Below are 18,906 nucleotides of genomic sequence, written 5' to 3' on the forward strand. Positions count from 1 at the left end.
GGTTCACTAAAATAGGCCACTGCACTGATGAATCATCATTCAAAACTGCAATAATGGAAGCAGAACAAATATGACATTTTAAATTCACATATAAGAGAAATAAGTAAAAATGTATGGGTAACAGTTATATGCAAGGCAACAGAAAGCATATTGCGGTATAAAGAACTCAAGAATCGCCTCTTGATTACTTTAAATCTATAGGACCTGGTATAGCCAGTTTCATCACAGAATCTGCGATGTGATTATCAGATGGGAATGAATAGTCCTGTGTGGCCTCCCTCTCAGAGGAAAGAACCCGGGTCTTATCCATCTCCATACCTCACCTTACATATATATGCACTCCCCAGAGAAGATGTGAGAGTAAATATGAACGTGTATGAAAACCACATATTATGACATAATTGTGTATGTACAGTGTCTGTTATATTGTACATTCACTGTATTTTCTAATATAATTACTAGAACCGCCACCACCATCACCACCAAATGTTCAGTTCTCTCTTCGGACACTACCTGTTACATTTGGCAAGAAGAAAAGGAAAACCTGGCTTTTATTTAAGCAGCATTAATATAACTAGCTTTGGAGACTGGTGACCTCTTAGGCAGGGGATGTTATCTTTCTTAATGAGTAAGTTAAGCATCTCTTTGAGGATCTGATGACATATGGACCCTTTCCCTGAAAAAGACATACACATGGACCAAGTTTAAATACAGTATCAGGAGACTGGCTAAATGCCAATTATGAATCCCAGAGATGAACAGCACCCAAGATGAAATTCCTAAGCAAATTAATTAATTATTTTTTTGTGATGATATAATTAACAACATCTCTAAAATCTCTCTGCCTCATTAAAGAATTTGGCAAACAAAAGATGTTTAAAGGTAATAAAAACCACTGATTTACTTTATACAGTTCGCTTTTTATAACGTTCACTTAATTATTATCTGTAATACTAGTTTAATATTAAGAATGCTCCTTCTTAAAGGGATACCATAAATATGAATCTTTTTCTTTTCTTCAATAGTGACATGGTTCAAGTAAATCCTCTCTCTAAAAAAGGTGTCTTGCAAATTTCAAAAAGGACATATCAACACATCATAATTCTACCAGGAATAAGACAAGCCTATTCTAAAATGTCAAATAGCAAAAGATTACCATAGGAAAAAAAGATAAAACCATGATTATTTTAAAAAATGGCCAGCAAGAGTTATATTTAGACAATTATGATTAGAAGTCTAAGGATGAACAAACTATGGATTATCACTCCTGATGTTAATGGTCATGCTTTAATTTTAATAATAACAGCAACAATAATGCTGGCAGCTTCCAACAACTTAACCATTATTTTGTGCCAGATATTATGCTAATTTATACACTTAATTTTGAAAATAACTCTTTTTGGGATATGTGTATCTCTATTTTAATGTAAGAACATATTGAAAGAGCTTAAGTAGCTACTTAAACCAGTTAGCTCAAGTTCTTAGAGAAGTAAGGACTAAAAAAAAACTTGAACCCAGATCTGATGTTAGAGTCTACGTGCCTAACCACTGCCTCCTGAGTCTCCCTTCTTTTATCCTTCCAATCCTATCCCGGCCCCAAGTAAACTCTTCTTTCTGAACCCTCTGAAAGTTAGCCATAAAGTCACTTCACAAACAGAATTTATAGCTTTATAATGTGAGTTACCTGATTATTTTCATATGTCAGGTTTCTAATGAAAATATAAACTGCTTAAGGGCTAGCATGTGTTTTTACTCTTCTCCTATCTACTATAGAGTTCTGTTGAATAAAAATGGCATAAGATGCATCTGAATTAGGCTGAGTAGGGAAACTGAAGAAAAACGCTGAGGGTGATATATGAAGATGCAAATTCAGTCTACTGAGCTTTGGTTGGGTATATGCTATGCTGTGTGGTGCTTAGTCGCTTAATCATGTCTGACTCTTTGCGACCTTCCATAGACTGCCAAGCTCCTCTGTCCATGGTGATTCTCCAGGCATGAATACTAGAGTGGGTAGCCTCTCCCTTCTCCAGGGATCTTCCCAACCCAGGAATTGAACCAGGGTCTCCTGTACTGCAGGCTGATTCTTTACCAGCTGAGCAACCGGGGAAGCCCTGGGTAGGTTATGTATAACACCTCAGATAGTGATGTTTATAGATACACATCATCTAACTTGGAGATTTCTTTTCCAGTAAATAATTTTAACAAAGGAAGCACTTAATAAACCACAAGTCATTATTATATAGTAACAAATCAATAACAAAATATCAGCAAATTTAAATGTCATTTTAATTTCATTTTAATGTCAATAAAACTACCAATGACATCTAAGTCTAAGCAAGATGACATAATTCACTGGAATTAATGGCTATTTCAAACAGTTATTCCAAAGGCTCTCTGAAATACTGTCTTCTTGATGATGATTTTCAGAGATTACCTTGGCTGTTTATACTTTCATACACCATCTCATGCACAGGTGATTCTAAGTAATTTTCACATGTTATTTGGACAAATTCTACTTCAAACATCTCTGGTAAAGATTAGGAAAAATAAGTGTGAGACTTTTCTTTTAAAAACTATTCATAACATTAACACAAGATGCAAAGTAGTGCAGAGGAAAAGCTCTGGACTTGGAATTAGGAAACAAAGATTCAAGTCCCACCTTTGCCCTGCGCTGGTTGGTTTGCTTTGTCTAACAGTCTCTGTATACTGAGGGTCATGATACCCATCTTTCATAGGCAACAGAAAACATCAGGTTAAGAATGAAGCTGAGTGTCCTTCTGGAGAAATAGACTAGGTAAGTCCACTAAAATGTCTCCCACATTCTTACAACAAAATTCTCCCAGAGAAATTGTATCAGTAATAGCAATAGTCAACAATGATCATGCAGTGGTTATTCTACATTACCAATGGTTTACTGAAGGGAAAACACTCAAATTTGATCAAATGTGGCTTGCCCATTTATAAGCTTCATCCTGAATCCTCTGAATCTCAGATTTTTCATTTGTCTCTGGGAACCTTAATAATAAAGGAACCATAATAATGTTACAGAATATAGCAGTAATTAAGTGAGATATTACGTGGGAAAGTGCTTCAGAAACAATTCACACATACACACACACACACATCTTTAAAGTTGCAAGTTGTAATGAATATTTCATAATAAAGTCCCTCTTGCTGCTTCCTATTTTCTCAGGATCACCCAAAAAAGAGATAAACCAGAACAACAACAACAACAAAGTTATAGTTGGCTCACATCTCACATTCTTAAGGATGAGTATTTGACTGGGTAAACGGACTGCTTTAACTTAGTTTGGGGAGAATTTAAAGGCAGACTTGGTTTTTGCCTCTGCCTTAGAGATGTAGAGATACCTTAGAGATGTAGACATGTAGAGATGGTCTTAGCATCTCTACATATAGAAACACTTCATTCTCAAGCATGATAGACTCTTGGAGAGAAATGGCTGGACCATTCTGGCCAGGATCACCAGCATGGTAGCTCTTGCCCAGAGTGTAATAAGACTGATATTCTTTTGCTTCTTGGTATTTCCTCCCTGTAGCTAGCCACCCTTCTGGAGCTATTCCTAGAGATATGTGTCAAAGCACATGAGATGTTGAGTCTACTCAGAGTAAAGTTACTTTGCTCATATTGCAAAGCTACCAGGAGCCTCAATGCACTACCTAAGGACGTCAGCAAAGAGCTATGAAAATTACAAGGGTCAGAAGGGATACCTTGCTCTGCGTTCACATGCCATTCCCTTTGCTTGGCATGCCATGCTGTCTGCCACCCTCTCCTGTGTGGCTAATAACTAGTTCACTCTCCAAGAGTCAGCTCAGATGTCTCCTTCCCTCTGAAGCTTTCCCAAATCCTTCCAACACCACATCTTTCATGTCCTTTAATTCACTTAATTTACAGATTGCAACATCTGCTATTGCATGTTTATCTTGACTAGCAGACAATCTATTCTGCCTGAAACCAGCAAGACACAGGAAAACATACAGAATGGATAATAAAAGATGCTGGAAGGTCAAAGCACACAGCAGGCTCAGGGTGTCACAGCTCAGGGTCCTGCCCTCCCCTGTCCCTGGTGCTATTCCTAGCCATCCAGTCTCTGGACACTGTAAATCTAAGGAAGGAGGATAAAAACATCATTCCAAGATTTTTTTTTTTTCTTTTACAGCTCCTAGGGTCAATCATTGTTTCAGGGTATGATTTCTTTATATGGTATATTTGCCGAAAGGCTTAGGTGTCAGGTTTATTTTTATAATATTCATAATGAATCTATTTATAGATGATTTACATAGGCCTGTCATGACCCAAAATCAGCTGAGATTTCAGGCATTGCTACCTGAAATCATACAAGAGCAAGTGTTCTATTATGAAGTTTGAGCATTGCTGAGGCATTCTAGAAGAATCTTTCTTTTTTTTTTTTTTTTTTTTACATCTTGTTTAGTTTTTGGCAACCAGTTAAAACTCCTTGGGACAACATATGCAGGAAATTGGTATTTACGATGAAAGCACAGGGGGAAAAGCATAGCATCATGAAGGAGGATCTGAGTCCCTGAATCTCTACATTGTTTACATGATAAAAGAAGCATAAGACTTCCGCAGCTACTGTCATTAAGGAGAGGATCTGTACCCACAGGACCTGGAGAAGGTTCAAGAGCATTAGAGGACTGACCCCCGAAGTTACTGAAATAAACAAATAGTTCCCAAATTTTGCTTGAGACCCAATCAGAATTACCTGACAAGTTTTATTTTGTTTTAATGTAGACTCTCGGGACCCATGCCCTGAGATTCTGATTCTGTAGGACTGATGTGAGCCCCAAAGATGATGTTCTTTGTTTTTTCTTTTTTTTTTTTTTAATGTTCCCCAAGTCAGTCTGATGACTGGCCTGCTTTAAAAAACCATTATAACAATGATCTCCAAATGGTGCATAAAAGATGGCACTCCAAAAAGGAGAAAAAACACTGAGAAATCTATATGTATTTATTTATATATGGTTGTTATACTTTTTATTTTAAAATATAGATGCACAGAAAGTTGTAAATATAATATAAACAGTCCCAAGAACCATTCACTCACCTTCTTGCAATGGTAACATCTGAAAAGCTAGGAACACTGACTTTGTTTCATTACTGTTAACGAGTCCTTATTCAGTTTTCACCATATTTTAACCTGTATTCCTTTGTGTATATTAGAGCTAGGCTATTTTAACCCATGTACAGGTTAATGTAACCACCACCACAAGAGAGATACACAACTCTTCCACCACCAACTCCCCATTGCTTTTCTTAATGTGAACACCCATTCTCTGCACCAGTCCACCCCTCATCCTGTCCCCCCAACAACCATTATTAAATGACTCTCTATCTCTAGAGTTTCATCATCTCAAGAATCTCTTATAAATGGAATCATAATCCTTCCAGAGTGATTTTTCCTTTTTCGTTAAGCATAATGCCCTTGAGGTGAATCCAGTTGCTGCATATATCAGTAAATCATTCCTTCTTATTAATAAATAGCTTGGATGGATGGATCAGAGTCTGTTTAAACATTTACCAACTAAAGGACATTTAAGATGTTTCCAGTATCTTGCCATTATAAAATAAGTTATGACATTCATGTATAAGAGTTTATGTGAACATAACTTACCATATCTCTGGATTAAATGCCCCTAGGGTACGACAACTAAATCACATGGCTAGTATACATTTGTCGTTGTTGCTGTTTAGTTGCTAAGTCATATCCTACTCTTTGTGACCCTATGGACTATAGCCCGCCAGGCCCCTCTGTCCGTGGGATTCTCCAGGCAAGACTACTGGAGTGGGTTGACAGTTCCTCCTCCAGGGGATCTTCTTGATCAAGCGATCCAACCCAAGCCTCCTGCATTGGCAGTGGACTCTTCATCACTGAGCCACCAGGAAGCCCCTTTGGTAGACATTCACTTTGGTTTAAAAAGAAAAAAAAAAAAAAGCTGCAAGAAGAGTTTTCCAGACTAGTTATACTATTTTACATACAACTTCCAGCAATGTATGAGAGCTTCTCCACACCCTCACCAGCAAATGATGTGATTTTTCTTTTCAGCTGGTTTAATGGGTGCGTTGTTTAGTCACTAAGTCATGTCTGACTTTTTGCAACCCCATGGGACATAGCCCACCTGGCTCCTCTGTCCATGGAATTCTTCAGGCAAGAATACTGGAGTGAGTTGCCATTTCCTTCTGTAGATGTTTATTTATTTTTATTCTTGAACAAGAAATTAAACTTTCTTCTTATTTAAAATATGGAGTGAAAATTGTACTTCACATTTATATAATTTAAAAAGGAAGAAGATTAAAGGGCACCTCACCACACAATATTGCATTATTCACAGTTTTTGGAGTCAGACTTGGATGAAAAATCTACCACCTTCTTCAGGCTTTCATTTCAGCAGTTAATTAAGTGGCAAGTTATAAGATAAGAGATTTTTGTCAACAATTCAGGAATTCCTTTTTGTCCAAAAACATTTAATCCATTCTGTGCACATACATTAATTCTATCACTGGGGATTATAAGCAAGTCACCCCAAACCCTTCAGTGACATAGAACTACAATAATCACGGAAGGATCCACCAGATCCAGACTCAGCTTCACCACTTACTGTTCTGTGATACTGAACAAACACCTGACCTTGCTGAGGTTTCACAACTGAGGTAGTAACCCCTGCCTGTACTCAACAATTTCGATTTGCTATTTACAGCATTCCTAGAGCAAAAGTCCTATACCTCCTAGAAATGTATTATGGAAGTAACTATCCTTATCTGAGAAACAAACATGTATTCAATGATTTTTAAGATTTATCCTGGTTCAAGAATTGTATAACAATATAATATTGAGGCACTAAGATCCCTATCACTAATATTAGAATTTTTACTGTTTATCAGTATTTATGAATATTATTAATAGCTGTATTTATACTGCTATACATTTATTAATCTTATATTACTGGTATTATTAGTTAATTATTAGTAATGGTCTGTATAAAATTATGAAATGCATTTATTAAATACTATTTAATAATTTTATCAATATTACTTAATATTAATCAAAGCAACTAGTTATTTTTATTACGGCAAGGAATACACTCTACAAGGGCAGAGATCAGTCTCCATTTGGCTCATTACTTCAGCTCCTAGAAGAGTGTCTGTCTGGTGCAAATTCTGCTTTAAGTAAATGACTGATAAATGAGAATACAAAAGTAATTCCTAGAGTTGTAAGGTATTTTATGGTTTGTGAAACATTTTTACACTCATTATATCTGATCCACAAAACCACCTAAGATAATTAATATTACCAACTAGTTTTATAAAGTAAGAAAACATGAAACAGAAAATTGACATGTCCAAGGTCAAGGAGTGAAACTGAGGCTTGAATGTAAATGCCCTGACCACCAAGTCAGCACTGAATCTTGGCTCTTTTGAGTGTCAATAAGGCCTATGAATATTTAGTAAAATCTGATTTCATACAAAGAATTATAAGTTCTTTTCTCTTCAGGAAGATGTCATGTAAAGCTCAAATGAATACAATTAGTATCTGACCCTTTAATGAATACATAGCTTATCCTCCACCCCCCACCCCAGTCTCTGAAAATTTAAACTCATTTACTGTACTCCACAATGAGAGATGAGGCTAAAGATGTTTGCCCGGAACCAGAAAAGGGGCACACCAGTCAAACTTGAGTGTTTTCAGTGAACTTGTGACTGTCCTGTTGACAGACCACAGTTATAATAAACAGTCTGAGAAGCTGTGAGTGTTCTGTGATGGCTGGAGATTTAAAAGGACCGTTAGAACTATACAAAGACGACGTTTCCCCTTTGTACCTGCAAAACCACAGGCCAGATTCACCTTTCACACCAGGGAAGAGACTAGAGGACTCCAGAGACAGAGAGTGCAGGTCGAGCAGAAATACTCAGAAACGACTTGCTCAGAGTTCACATCAGTCCTTAAACATTTTCTACTACCAATTATTTCAGGAATAAAAAGTAAAAGCTTTCACTAACTGCAAAAGGAGTTCAGTTCAGTTCAGTTGCTCAGTCATGTCCGACTCTTTGCGACCCCATGGACTGCAGCACGCCAGGCTTACCTGTTCCTCACTAATTCCTGGAGTTTACTCAAACTCATGTCCATTGAGTCGGTGATGCCATCCAACCATCTCATCCTCTGTCATCCCCTTCTCCTCCTGCCCTCAATCTTTCCCAGCATCAGGATCTTTTCAAATGAGTCAGCTCTTCACATCAGGAGGCCAAAGTATTGGAGGTTCAGCTTCAACATCAGTCCTTCCAATGAATATTCAGGACTGATTTCCTTTAGAATGGACTGGTTGGATCTCCCTGCAGTCCAAGGGACTCTCAAGAGTCAAAGCAGCAATAAATTGGTTTATATGCACAAGATTAAAAATGGCAGAAACAATCCATTCCAAATTACTTTTTCAAATACATTGCCATAAGTGGCCATCAATTTCACTCACATTTTTGCGATCCGTTGAAAAAACAAATATGTCCTGCCTGACCAGGTTACATGACTTCACATCACTAAGGGCCAGTTCAACACCAAATAGCAATAATCAAAGACTCAGCAATTCCTAGGAACCAAGCTCCAATTTTGTCTCTTCCAATCTAAGACAGTGGAGAATTAATGGAATGAGCACATTTAAGACCTGAGTTCTGGAGCCAGTTCAGCCCCAAACTCCTGGGTAATCTTGGGAAGATATTCTTTTCCCTCTCAGACTGAGTTTTCACATTTGACAAGTGAAAGCTGCCCTAAAAAACCTTCAAACTCTTTTCTAGTTCTGCTGCTCAAAGACTTTGTGATTAAAACATGAAGAAAGGCTTGGGCAGGAAAGTGGAAAGGAAACAAGTTTGGCGGCCATTTCCATCATGGGAGACCAATTGTTTAAGATGGCATTTTGTTCTCAGTACTACGTTTACCTCGGGTTAGCAATAGGCAGTAACTACTCCCTCTCCACAGGATGGACTGGGAACCTCAGGTAGAATAAAACACAGAGAGATCTACTAAAAAATTTCCAGGCTTAGGATCCTCAATGAACAGAATTTATTTCCCCTATTCTGATGTGATTTTACAAGTCTAGGTGAAGCAATGTAGGCAAAGATTGAAAACAGAGGCTTTGTTTATATTATACAGAAGCATATAAGGTAATATACATAGGAAAAGTTTTTTTAAAAAGCAACCATTTTGAAATTAATTTCAAAGAAAAATCATGAAATAATAAAATAATGAATTCAAAATAGATGAGGCTATCTAGACCAATCTCTAATAAATAGAACCTTCTAAAATCAACAAGAGCCCTAGATATAAAAAATAGAGCCTAGCTTTACAATTTTATCACCTATGTGATTATTGAATAATAATCACATAGTTGAATAATCACATATTATTGAATAATTATTGAGTAATACCCTTCACTTTGGGTAGTTTACCACTTGGTATAATTGCAATACCATCTGTTTCATATAACTCAGAGAGCTACAATAAGAACAGTCTTTTGAGAATTAAATAACAATGAATATGGAAGTGGTAGAAAAATTATAATGGATTGTACAAAAAAAAGGAATTCTACTAAAATGATCATGTGGAATTTGTACCCTATGGATTCACTTTTTTAAAACTCTTATATAAAAAATATTTTTAAAAGAAATTTCAGAAATTGGACAAAGTCAACTCCAGACCACAAGATAACTCCAACTTTATAAACCTACAAACTTTACAAATCCTTCTGTATTATAATCTATTGTAATAAGGAACACAAAATATGATCACGGTTCATTCAGCCAAATTATTGAGAGAAAGAATTTCCAATTGCCAGAGTTAAAATAGTAAGAAAATTTCAAAATCATTTCATAAAACAATGTATTAATAAAAGAAAACAGATCATTTTCTTTGGTATCTACCAAGGATAGAAAAAGCAAGATTTATACCCTGTTCTGCCATCAATGGCAGCCCACTCCAGTGCTCTTGCCTGGAGAATCCCAGGGATGGGGAGCCTGGTGGGCTGCCGTCTATGGGGTCACACAGAGTCAGACACGACTGAAGTGACTTAGCAGCAGCAGCAGAAGGAAATGGCAACGCACTCCAGTGTTCTTGCCTGGAGAGTCCCAGGGACGGGGGAGCTGGTGGGCTGCCGTCTATGGGGTCGCACAGGGTCGGACAGGACTGAAGCCACTTAGCAGCAGCAGCAGCTGCCATCAGAGTCTAAGGTTTTGGGAAATTTTTGCAAATTGGAAGCAGAGAGAGGGCCCAGATTACAAGATAAAGAACACTACTGCTAGTACTTTAAAGACCAAAAGAAAAATCATGTCACCTTATTCCCTCACCAGTCTAGAAGAGAAGGTAAAGAGATAAAACCACACATACATACCAAAATCATTCCATAAAAAAATACATAGACACTTAACATGGTAAAATTTGCAAGAATACAAAACAATAAAAAATATACATGGGCTCATAAGTATATAGTACCAGACACAGAAAGGCATTTGGAAATGCAGGGGCATTCCAAGACATACAAGTTGTTGGGAAAAAAAAATCAATGACAAATGAGAACAATGGTAGCAAAATAACAAAACCTTAAGGCCTAAAGAGCTACTAACTGGGAAAAAAAGTACAACCCACTTTTAAATGTGCCAAAACCCTTCAGAGAAAGTTATTAGTGGAATACCTTATAAAAGAAAATTATAACATATGGTATCACATAAATATAAGTTGATGTGGAAAACATGTGGGTACTTTTTCAACTTTCACAGTCAGAATTTAAAAATGAGAAAGCAAACCCCAGAGATTACAGACATAAGACCAGGGTGAGAAATGTAATCAGTAACTTCAAGGTAGCAGTGGTTAAACAAATCCTAGGCTACCAAGCTCAAGGAAAGGGGAGAGGAAGTAAAAATAACCCATACAGAACCATAAACCCTGAAAAGTATTTGAGAGCCTGAATATGAACCTGGATAAGCAGGTTCACAGTGCTGTAGCTTAACTCTCACTGCAAACATCACTGAGTACCTACTGTGTGTCAGGTGTCCTTCTGGATGCTGCTGGGAGTAAAGGCATGAGTCAGGCAGCCCCACCACCAAAAGGTCTGAATCTACCAAAGGAGACAGGCCCACATTCAAGTAAATCTATTAGAAGGACAGTTGTGCAAAGGATTGTATGAGATGCATAGAGGTTACAGTGCAGGCAAAGAGTCCTTGCTAGAATATAATACAAGGGCCTGATAACTCTGTACTCAGACAAAGGGGACCTGATGACCACCTTGAGGACAACCAGGTCATCCATCTTCAAACAAATCACTTACACTCTCTGCACTGCAGTTTTTCACCTTGACACCAGCAAAAGGTGGGCTATGATTTCTGTTAGTTTTACACTGTCTTCATGGCTGAGGTTCTTGGAAGTCAGACTCTGAATTAAGCTATGAATGCTAAGGTTTTATGGGCGAAAAATTGAGGGTCAGTATATATAGAGGCAAAGGATAGCATGAGGTGAGCTAACAAGACTTTGGCATCATCAACTCACCCTATAAATGAAAACTGTGTTACCTACTACCTGGGGATTTCACTAATGGTACAGAACATTCTAAATGGACCAAAAAAGAAAAAGAAAATGCATATAAACTTTAGAAAATGTATTAAAAATTAAACAAAAGTAACATGAATTATAAAAATGTTGAGGGCAACAGAAGATGCACTAACATTTAAATTAAATATAAAGGAAAATAAATCTTACACTTCTAACAAATATCGTGTTATAAGATACAGCAGATGAAGAGACGGAGCTACATTTTAAAAAGTCTGAATATCCATGAACCTTTATCCATGTTTGCCTTTAAAATGCATATATGCAAGAGAAATCTCTTCCTTTACGTATTCAAAAAAGGTTATATTAAAAAGAAAGAGAGACTGGCAGAATTGCAAGAAAGACTCAAGACTTCAGAAATTCAATGAGACTGAGTTGCTTTCAGAGAGGATGCCACGTTCCAAACTGTTTATTGCAAGAGAATTACTGAGCAGTGCACTCACCCATCCAGCCATCCGCCACCCATCCAAATATATATACACATAAGAAGATACAGACATACATTTGACCACACACAACCATTCCCACTAAAAACACAGTAGCATAATAAGAGCCAAGAGGAACATAAGGATGAGTGAGAAACCATATCTTGTTGCTTACATGGGGAGACAAAGCTTACACTCTTATAAGGAAGTGAGGAGGTGGCACTATCATATGGGGCCCAAGTGCCACATATGCCGGGAGAAGGGGGACGAGCGGCACAGCAGGCTGGGTGAGGACGATAGCCTCACTTCAGAACCACAGAGAGTGTCCCCTCTTGTCTCTAAGTTCCCATTTTTTGATGTGAAAAAGCACTGGGTTCATAGAGTTACAGGATAAGGCAACAGAACAACAATGAACAAGCAGAGTGCCTCACACAGACCATCTGGTCAACAGTGGCAGATGAAGGACAGCAGGAGGAGCAACAAAAGAAGTAGGAATTTGACCGTCAGAATACGATGCATGTGGAAACCCAGGGAAGAGATTACTTCCGATTACCTCCAATCCAGGTCATGCCCAGACACTGGAGAAGGTGACACAAGTAGGGTTGTGACAGGGAACAAAAGGGTGGTGAGCTGGCATGGTAAGAAAGAACAGAGTTGAGCAAAGAGCTGCAGAGGATCAGAGATGAAGCCAGTGTCCCTAGAGAACCAGCGGGGCAGTGAGAGGACCTCACAAAGGATGATGACAGGATGGGGCATCTCAACACAGAAAGACTCGGCCGAGGGTCCAACTCACTAGAATTCACAGCCCTCCGAGTGAAGCCATCTGAAGCGCGACCATCACCTGTTTTCCCCTCCCTCTCACGCATGATACAGAACCTGCCCCATCCTGACCCTCAAGTGCGCACTGACTGTCCTAACTACTAAGCCCTCCACACAGCTCTGCCTCATTCTCGGTAAGAGGGACTGTCTTTATTCTCTTCATATAGAGGGAAATTCATCTTACCTCTCCCCCAAAATGAAGAGACAAAATAACAATCTAGACAAAATAACTAGAGAAGGGAAAAAAAGTCTAAGTGCCTTATCTGGGTCACTTCAAACAGACACACCATCAGACCACTGCTTGGTAGCACATGGGACACCTGTCCGATGGCAAGAGGGAGGGGATACTGGGTGGTACTCACATTTCTACAAGATGATGGGATAGGGGTGGAGGATACTGCAATAGAAGGACACTGAGCTATGAATGAAGAGATGAGGGTTCTAGTTTTAGCTCTGGCCAAAACCACAGTCAGATAACCCCTAACAGATTTCAACCTGCATGCACAAAAGAAGAGTTGCCTAGGTGGTTACTAGGTGATCTTCAATGTTTGACAGTCTCTGTACTATGATAACCATACTACAGAATTATTTTCCCAATGCAACACTGTCCTACAAATCACTTTTATTATATTGAACTCTCCTGCTGTAGGCAGCCACCTCTGCAATGCCCACACTCACCTTCACCACCAGGTTGCTTGTATGGGTTGTACTTGGGCTTTGGCGCAACGACTGGGGCAAATTTCTTGGGTGGTTGCTGTGTGGACACTGAAATGCTGGGGGTCCCAAAGGAATGGGTGGTCTCCATCCGTGCAGACACATGGCCAAGAGGCTCAGCAGTGCTTTTTGGTGGCAGCCAAGATGGGTGAGACATTGTTGAATCTAGAAGTAAAAAGAAACAAACAGTTGCTTCTAAAGAAACACAAAAATGAGAGCAGTATACTTCGCTTCATTATTGTTTCTACTTAATCCATACCTAATGAAATTCTGAACACAGACTCTGAGATGATGCAAGAAGGAAGGAAGGAAGAAGAAGGAGCAAATGGAGAGTTATGAGAAAAACTACCTTAACTAAAGGAGGAGAAAAATTGAACACTCCCCTCAACCCATCTTGAATACCTCTCTTCCAACAGTTACCTATTTTAGTGCCTAGCATTCTTCAGAAAATAGATATGAGCAAGAAATGGTTCCCAGCCTTAAGAAGTTTCTACGGTAGGAGAATCTTATATCAGTAAGGCTGGAAAAAAAGCTTCAATTTCATTCAGTTCAGTTCACTTGTGTCCGACTCTTTGCGACCCCATGAATTGCAGCACGCCAGGCCTCCCTGTCCATCACCAACTCCTGGAGTTCACTCAAACTCATGTCCATCGAGTCGGTGATGCCATCCAGCCATCTGATCCTCTAACAATCTATTAAAATGACTACTACATCAATTAATGATGAAATTATCTAAGTGAGGCTTCCCTGGTGGCTCAGACAGTAAACAATCTGTCCTCAATGTGGGAGACCCAGATTCGATCCTTGGGTCAAGAAGATCTCATGGAGGAGGGAATGGCTACCCATTCCACTATTCTTGCCAGGAGAATCTCATGGACAGAGGAGCCTTGCCCCCCCCCACCATGGGATCACAAACAGTCAGACACGACTGAGCAATCAACACATACATACATACATATATTATCTAAGTGAGGTAAAAAATAAAGTGTTACTGGGATGCAGAAAAAGGTAAAAGTATTTCTTGCAGGGAGCAGAACTAAGACCTCATTAATGAGGTGACCTTCAGATTGAGCTCTGAATGCTGAGTAGAGGTCAGGCCTGAGTAACATAGGCAACGTTGCACAGGTAGGAAAAGTACACAGAACTTCAATTCAGTGTGGCTGGAGGGGGGGGAAACGGAAAAGTAGCTAGCAAAGTAACTAAAAATGTGGCATGGAACCAAAGCACTGAAAGCTTTGTGTGCAAACTTGAGGACTTTGAATTTATTCTGCAGGCATTAAGGAATCATCCAAGGTTTATTCTTGAAACAAGGGTATGACTAGTGCATGGCAGGACACTGAGATGATGCCTCTGGAAGAAGCAGTACCGCTGCTAATCAAGGGGTCCTTGGAGAGTGGGGAGAGGGGCAGTGTTTGCCACAATGCCTGAGAAAGGCGCTGCTGCATAGCGGCCAGGGTCTAAAATATTCAGCCCCGTGAGCACAGGGCAGCCCCCATGACACCCGTCAGGAGCTCTGCCCATCAGTGAGCTCAAAGCATGCTGGATCTTTAGGAAAATTCAGTTAGGAAGGGGTACGACAGCCAGCCCAGGGACCGCCCTGCTCAGACTAAAATATGCTCTGTGAGGAAAGAAAAACGATGTCTTGGTGTCAGGATAAACCAACCACCCCTCCAGGCAGCATGCCGGCTGGGGCTGAACCTCACATTCTCTCCCTGAGGAGGGCTCTCCAGTTCTGATTGCAAGAGCTCTCCAGCAAGAGGAGGCCCGGAAGCTTTCCTCACCCTCTCCAGCCCCAAATCCACCCTGTAATTTATTACTGGGGCTGAATTAATTGAGAGGGCTCCGTGATTACCTCCAGATGTCTGTAACAACAAAGAACACTGGTGTGTGTGCTTGTGTGTGTGTGTGTGTGTGTGTGTGCATGTGCGCAGTTGCTCAGTCGTGTCCAACTCTGTACGACCCCCATGGACTGTAGCCCACCAGGCTTCTCTTTTCATGGGATTTTTCAGACAAGAATCCTGGAGTGGGCTGCCATTTCCTCCTCTGGGGGATCTTCCCAACCCAGGAACTGAACCCTCGTTTCCTGTGTCTTCTGCATTGACAGGCGGTTTCTTTAGCACTGAGCCACTAGGGAAGCAAAGAACACTGGAAACTCGGGAGAAAATGCAGGGTCAGAACGTGGTATGGCCGTGGCGAGATGAGGGTGATGGGGGGAAGCTGGGGCCCAGGGTGACCTGGGTAGCATTAGACTACGCCAGGAGGGGTGACATGGCCTTGAGAAGCTCTGCTTCCCTCATCTGGTGTCCCAGGGACCCTTGCTCCCTGCTCTCACAGAGTTTCATGACAACCAGTGAGTCTTCAAGAGTTTTATATACTGTTAAATGCTATGCAAAGTGAAGAGAAGAAAATTGTTGGAGATGTAGCTCTCTGATCAAAGAGAATGACATGAGTCAATGAGGAAGCCTCGAACATAGGAATAAGGAGTCTGCTGTTACTGAAGCCTATGGCGGTGACACGGACTTTCCACTCCGGTCGCAGGGCCTTCTCTTCCCTTCCTCCCCTGCACCTCATGCACATGCTTTGTACACAGTTCAGTTCCTCAGAAGAGCGGGGACCATATTTCATATACCCTGAAACAATCATTAAAGCCCCGCACAAAACCGATACAGAAAAACAACTATGAATTTGGTTTATTCCCAGTTCTTAAAACTGGCTGCACATTTTAAAGTCTATGAGATTTTTTTTTTTTTTAATGCCAAAACCAAGCTCATGTCTCAGGGTTGAGAAACATTAATTTTGGCTTTATTTGTTCAACTGAGCCTCAGTCTTTTACTAAAAGGGGTTAAAGTGTCTGTTCTACTTTCAGTCAGACTAAAATGAATACAAGCGGGGAACAAGCAGGATAAAATAAAGATTTGAAGATTTTAACGCATCACACACATTTGTAATATAAATGTTATTTGTAGATTTTTTTTAAATGGCTTAATATTATCCTTGCAAATTTTCTATAAATCTCAAGCTATTCCAAAATAGGAACTTTAAAAATGGGTTAATATAGGATACAGTGATTTGTAAAGCAAAGAGGCACATTTCCAAAGCAATTGCACATTGCCAATTGACTGAAGAATCCTGGCCTTTTCAGAAATTCTGTAGATATAAAGGAATAGGCAACTTCTGGGAGACTATGAAAAAGAAAATGTAAGCATCCACATGCAAACCATACCCCCCACCATATTTTCTGTTATCCCCAGCACCATATATTACCCTAAAACTGTACTGCCCATGGAGGCAAAGGTCCCGAGTGCCAGGGTCTGGCTAAGTACCTGTCTGCATAAGACCTTAACAGCATCTTCCCAAACCATTCTTCTATATATTAACAATGGCCCAGTAACACCATTCTCAGGATTTATAATGAAATTTAATGACCTTGAAGACTTGCTCATGCTATGTACACCATCTACAATGCTATATAACTCCCATTATTGAGAGAGTTAATTCTTAGGTAGGCTGATAAGAAGTCTGGGGTCTGTGAGGAGGAGAAAGGGGTCTGGGGCTCTTGAAGAGGAGAAAAGCATAATTTTTTTTTTTTCTACACTCCTGTATCTTAGTCACATAAAACGTTTGTGTGTGTGTGTGTGTGTGTGTGTGTGTGTGTTTTCTGTAAGCCCAGAGCTAATGATTATACAACAAAACAACTCATCTTGCTTTTCCTTAAACTCTGTACCAATGATAATATAACAACAATATATCTTGCTTGAGGACATGTTTCTTTTTCTTAACAGGAAACTTCTGACTAATCTTAAGACTTATGTTCTAGGAGTGGGTCTGGTAAGACCTTTCTATTGTTAGTTCTAATCTTGTTAATTTAAGATGTATGTTGTGAGAGTGGGTCTGGTAAAAGTATATAAGGCCTTGATAAAACTCAGTGGGGCACTCTTCGTCCCCCTTTTGATGTCTATGTCAGAAGCTTTCTCTGTCCTTTTTATACATTAATAAAACTCTGCTACACAAAAGCTCTTGGGTGGTCAAGACCGGTTCCTGGTCCCAGAGCAAAATCACATTCTTCTTCGGAGATCACAAATGCAACATCGATCACCATAAGCTATCATTACTTTCTATCAAATCTTCCACCAACCTTTTTTTTGTTTGTTTTTTTCACCTTGACCCAGCTCAAACGTCTCTGATGCTGTGAAAATTTCCCTAACTCCATCCAAAAAGAGTAGCTTAATTCCTGGGCTCTTCTGGTATTTTTTTAATACTTATAACAGTCACATATATACTATTTTATCACTTGCCTATCTGCCCCAACAATGCCTGGCCGGGAAGCCCTTAGAAAAATATGCTATGCATGAATGGGTGAATGAATAAATGTTGATCTCCTTGGTTACTCATCCCTTTCTAGGATCTCTGCATCTCCCTTCTTAGCATACAGTGATATGATCATCTTTTTTTCCCCTCCCTTAACTTATATATGTAATTAATTGTGTTGATAGATCTCTTAGATTTCCAGATATTGAACCAAACTTTGCTGTCCTAGGAAAAAATCCTACTCAGTCACAGTCACAATTTTTTGGTATACTGATGAATTAAATATGCTAATTTACAAAGAATTTTTGTACATAAAATCATAAATAATATCATTCTCTTATGTTTTTCCTCTACTTGTTTTCAGTTCAGTTCAGTTCAGTCGCTCAGTCATGTCCAACTCTTTGCAACCCCATGAACCGCAGCACGCCAGGCCTCCCTGTCCATCACCAACTCCCGGAGTTTACCCAAACTCATATCCATCAAGTCGGTGATGCCATCCAGCCATCTCATCCTCTGTCATCCCCTTCTCCTCCTGCCCCCAATCCCTCCCAGCATCAGGGTCTTTTCCAATGAGTCAACTCTTCGCATGAGGTAGCCAAGTATTGGAGTTTCAGCTTCAGCATGAGTCCTTCTAATGAATTCTCAGGACTGATCTCCTTTAGAATGGACTGGTTGGATCTCCTTGCAGTCCAAGGGACTCTCAAAAGTCTTCTTCAACACCACAGTTCAAAAGCATCAATTCTTAGGTGCTCAGCCTTCCTCACAGTCCAACTCTCACATCCATACATGACCACTGGAAAAACCATAGCCTTGATTAGATGGACCTTTGTTGGCAGAATGTCTCTGCTTTTTAATATGCTATCTAGGTTGGTCATAACTTTCCTTCTAAGGACTAAGCGTCTTTTAATTTCATGGCTGCAATCACCATCTGCAGTGATTTTGGAGCCCAAAAAAATAAAGTCTGACACTGTTTTCACTGTTTCCCCATCTATTTCCCATCAAGTGATGGGACCAGATGC

General features: G+C 39.6%; 1 protein-coding gene across 19 annotated transcripts in view; it reads right to left on the bottom strand.

Annotated features, from left to right (window-relative positions):
• LPP (LIM domain containing preferred translocation partner in lipoma) overlaps window positions 1–18,906 on the bottom strand; it is a 757,468-nt gene that overhangs the window by 496,689 nt on the left and 241,873 nt on the right. For all 19 annotated transcript variants that reach the window (XM_055568750.1, XM_055568742.1, XM_055568745.1 and 16 more), the window contains one exon: window positions 13,544–13,744. In XM_055568750.1, the coding sequence (XP_055424725.1) occupies window positions 13,544–13,736 (193 nt within the window). In that variant the 5' untranslated portion in view covers window positions 13,737–13,744. The remainder of the gene's footprint in view (window positions 1–13,543; window positions 13,745–18,906) is intronic.

This window comes from Bubalus kerabau, chromosome 2 (genome assembly GCF_029407905.1).
Source record: "Bubalus kerabau isolate K-KA32 ecotype Philippines breed swamp buffalo chromosome 2, PCC_UOA_SB_1v2, whole genome shotgun sequence".
Lineage (NCBI taxonomy): Eukaryota > Metazoa > Chordata > Mammalia > Artiodactyla > Bovidae > Bubalus > Bubalus kerabau.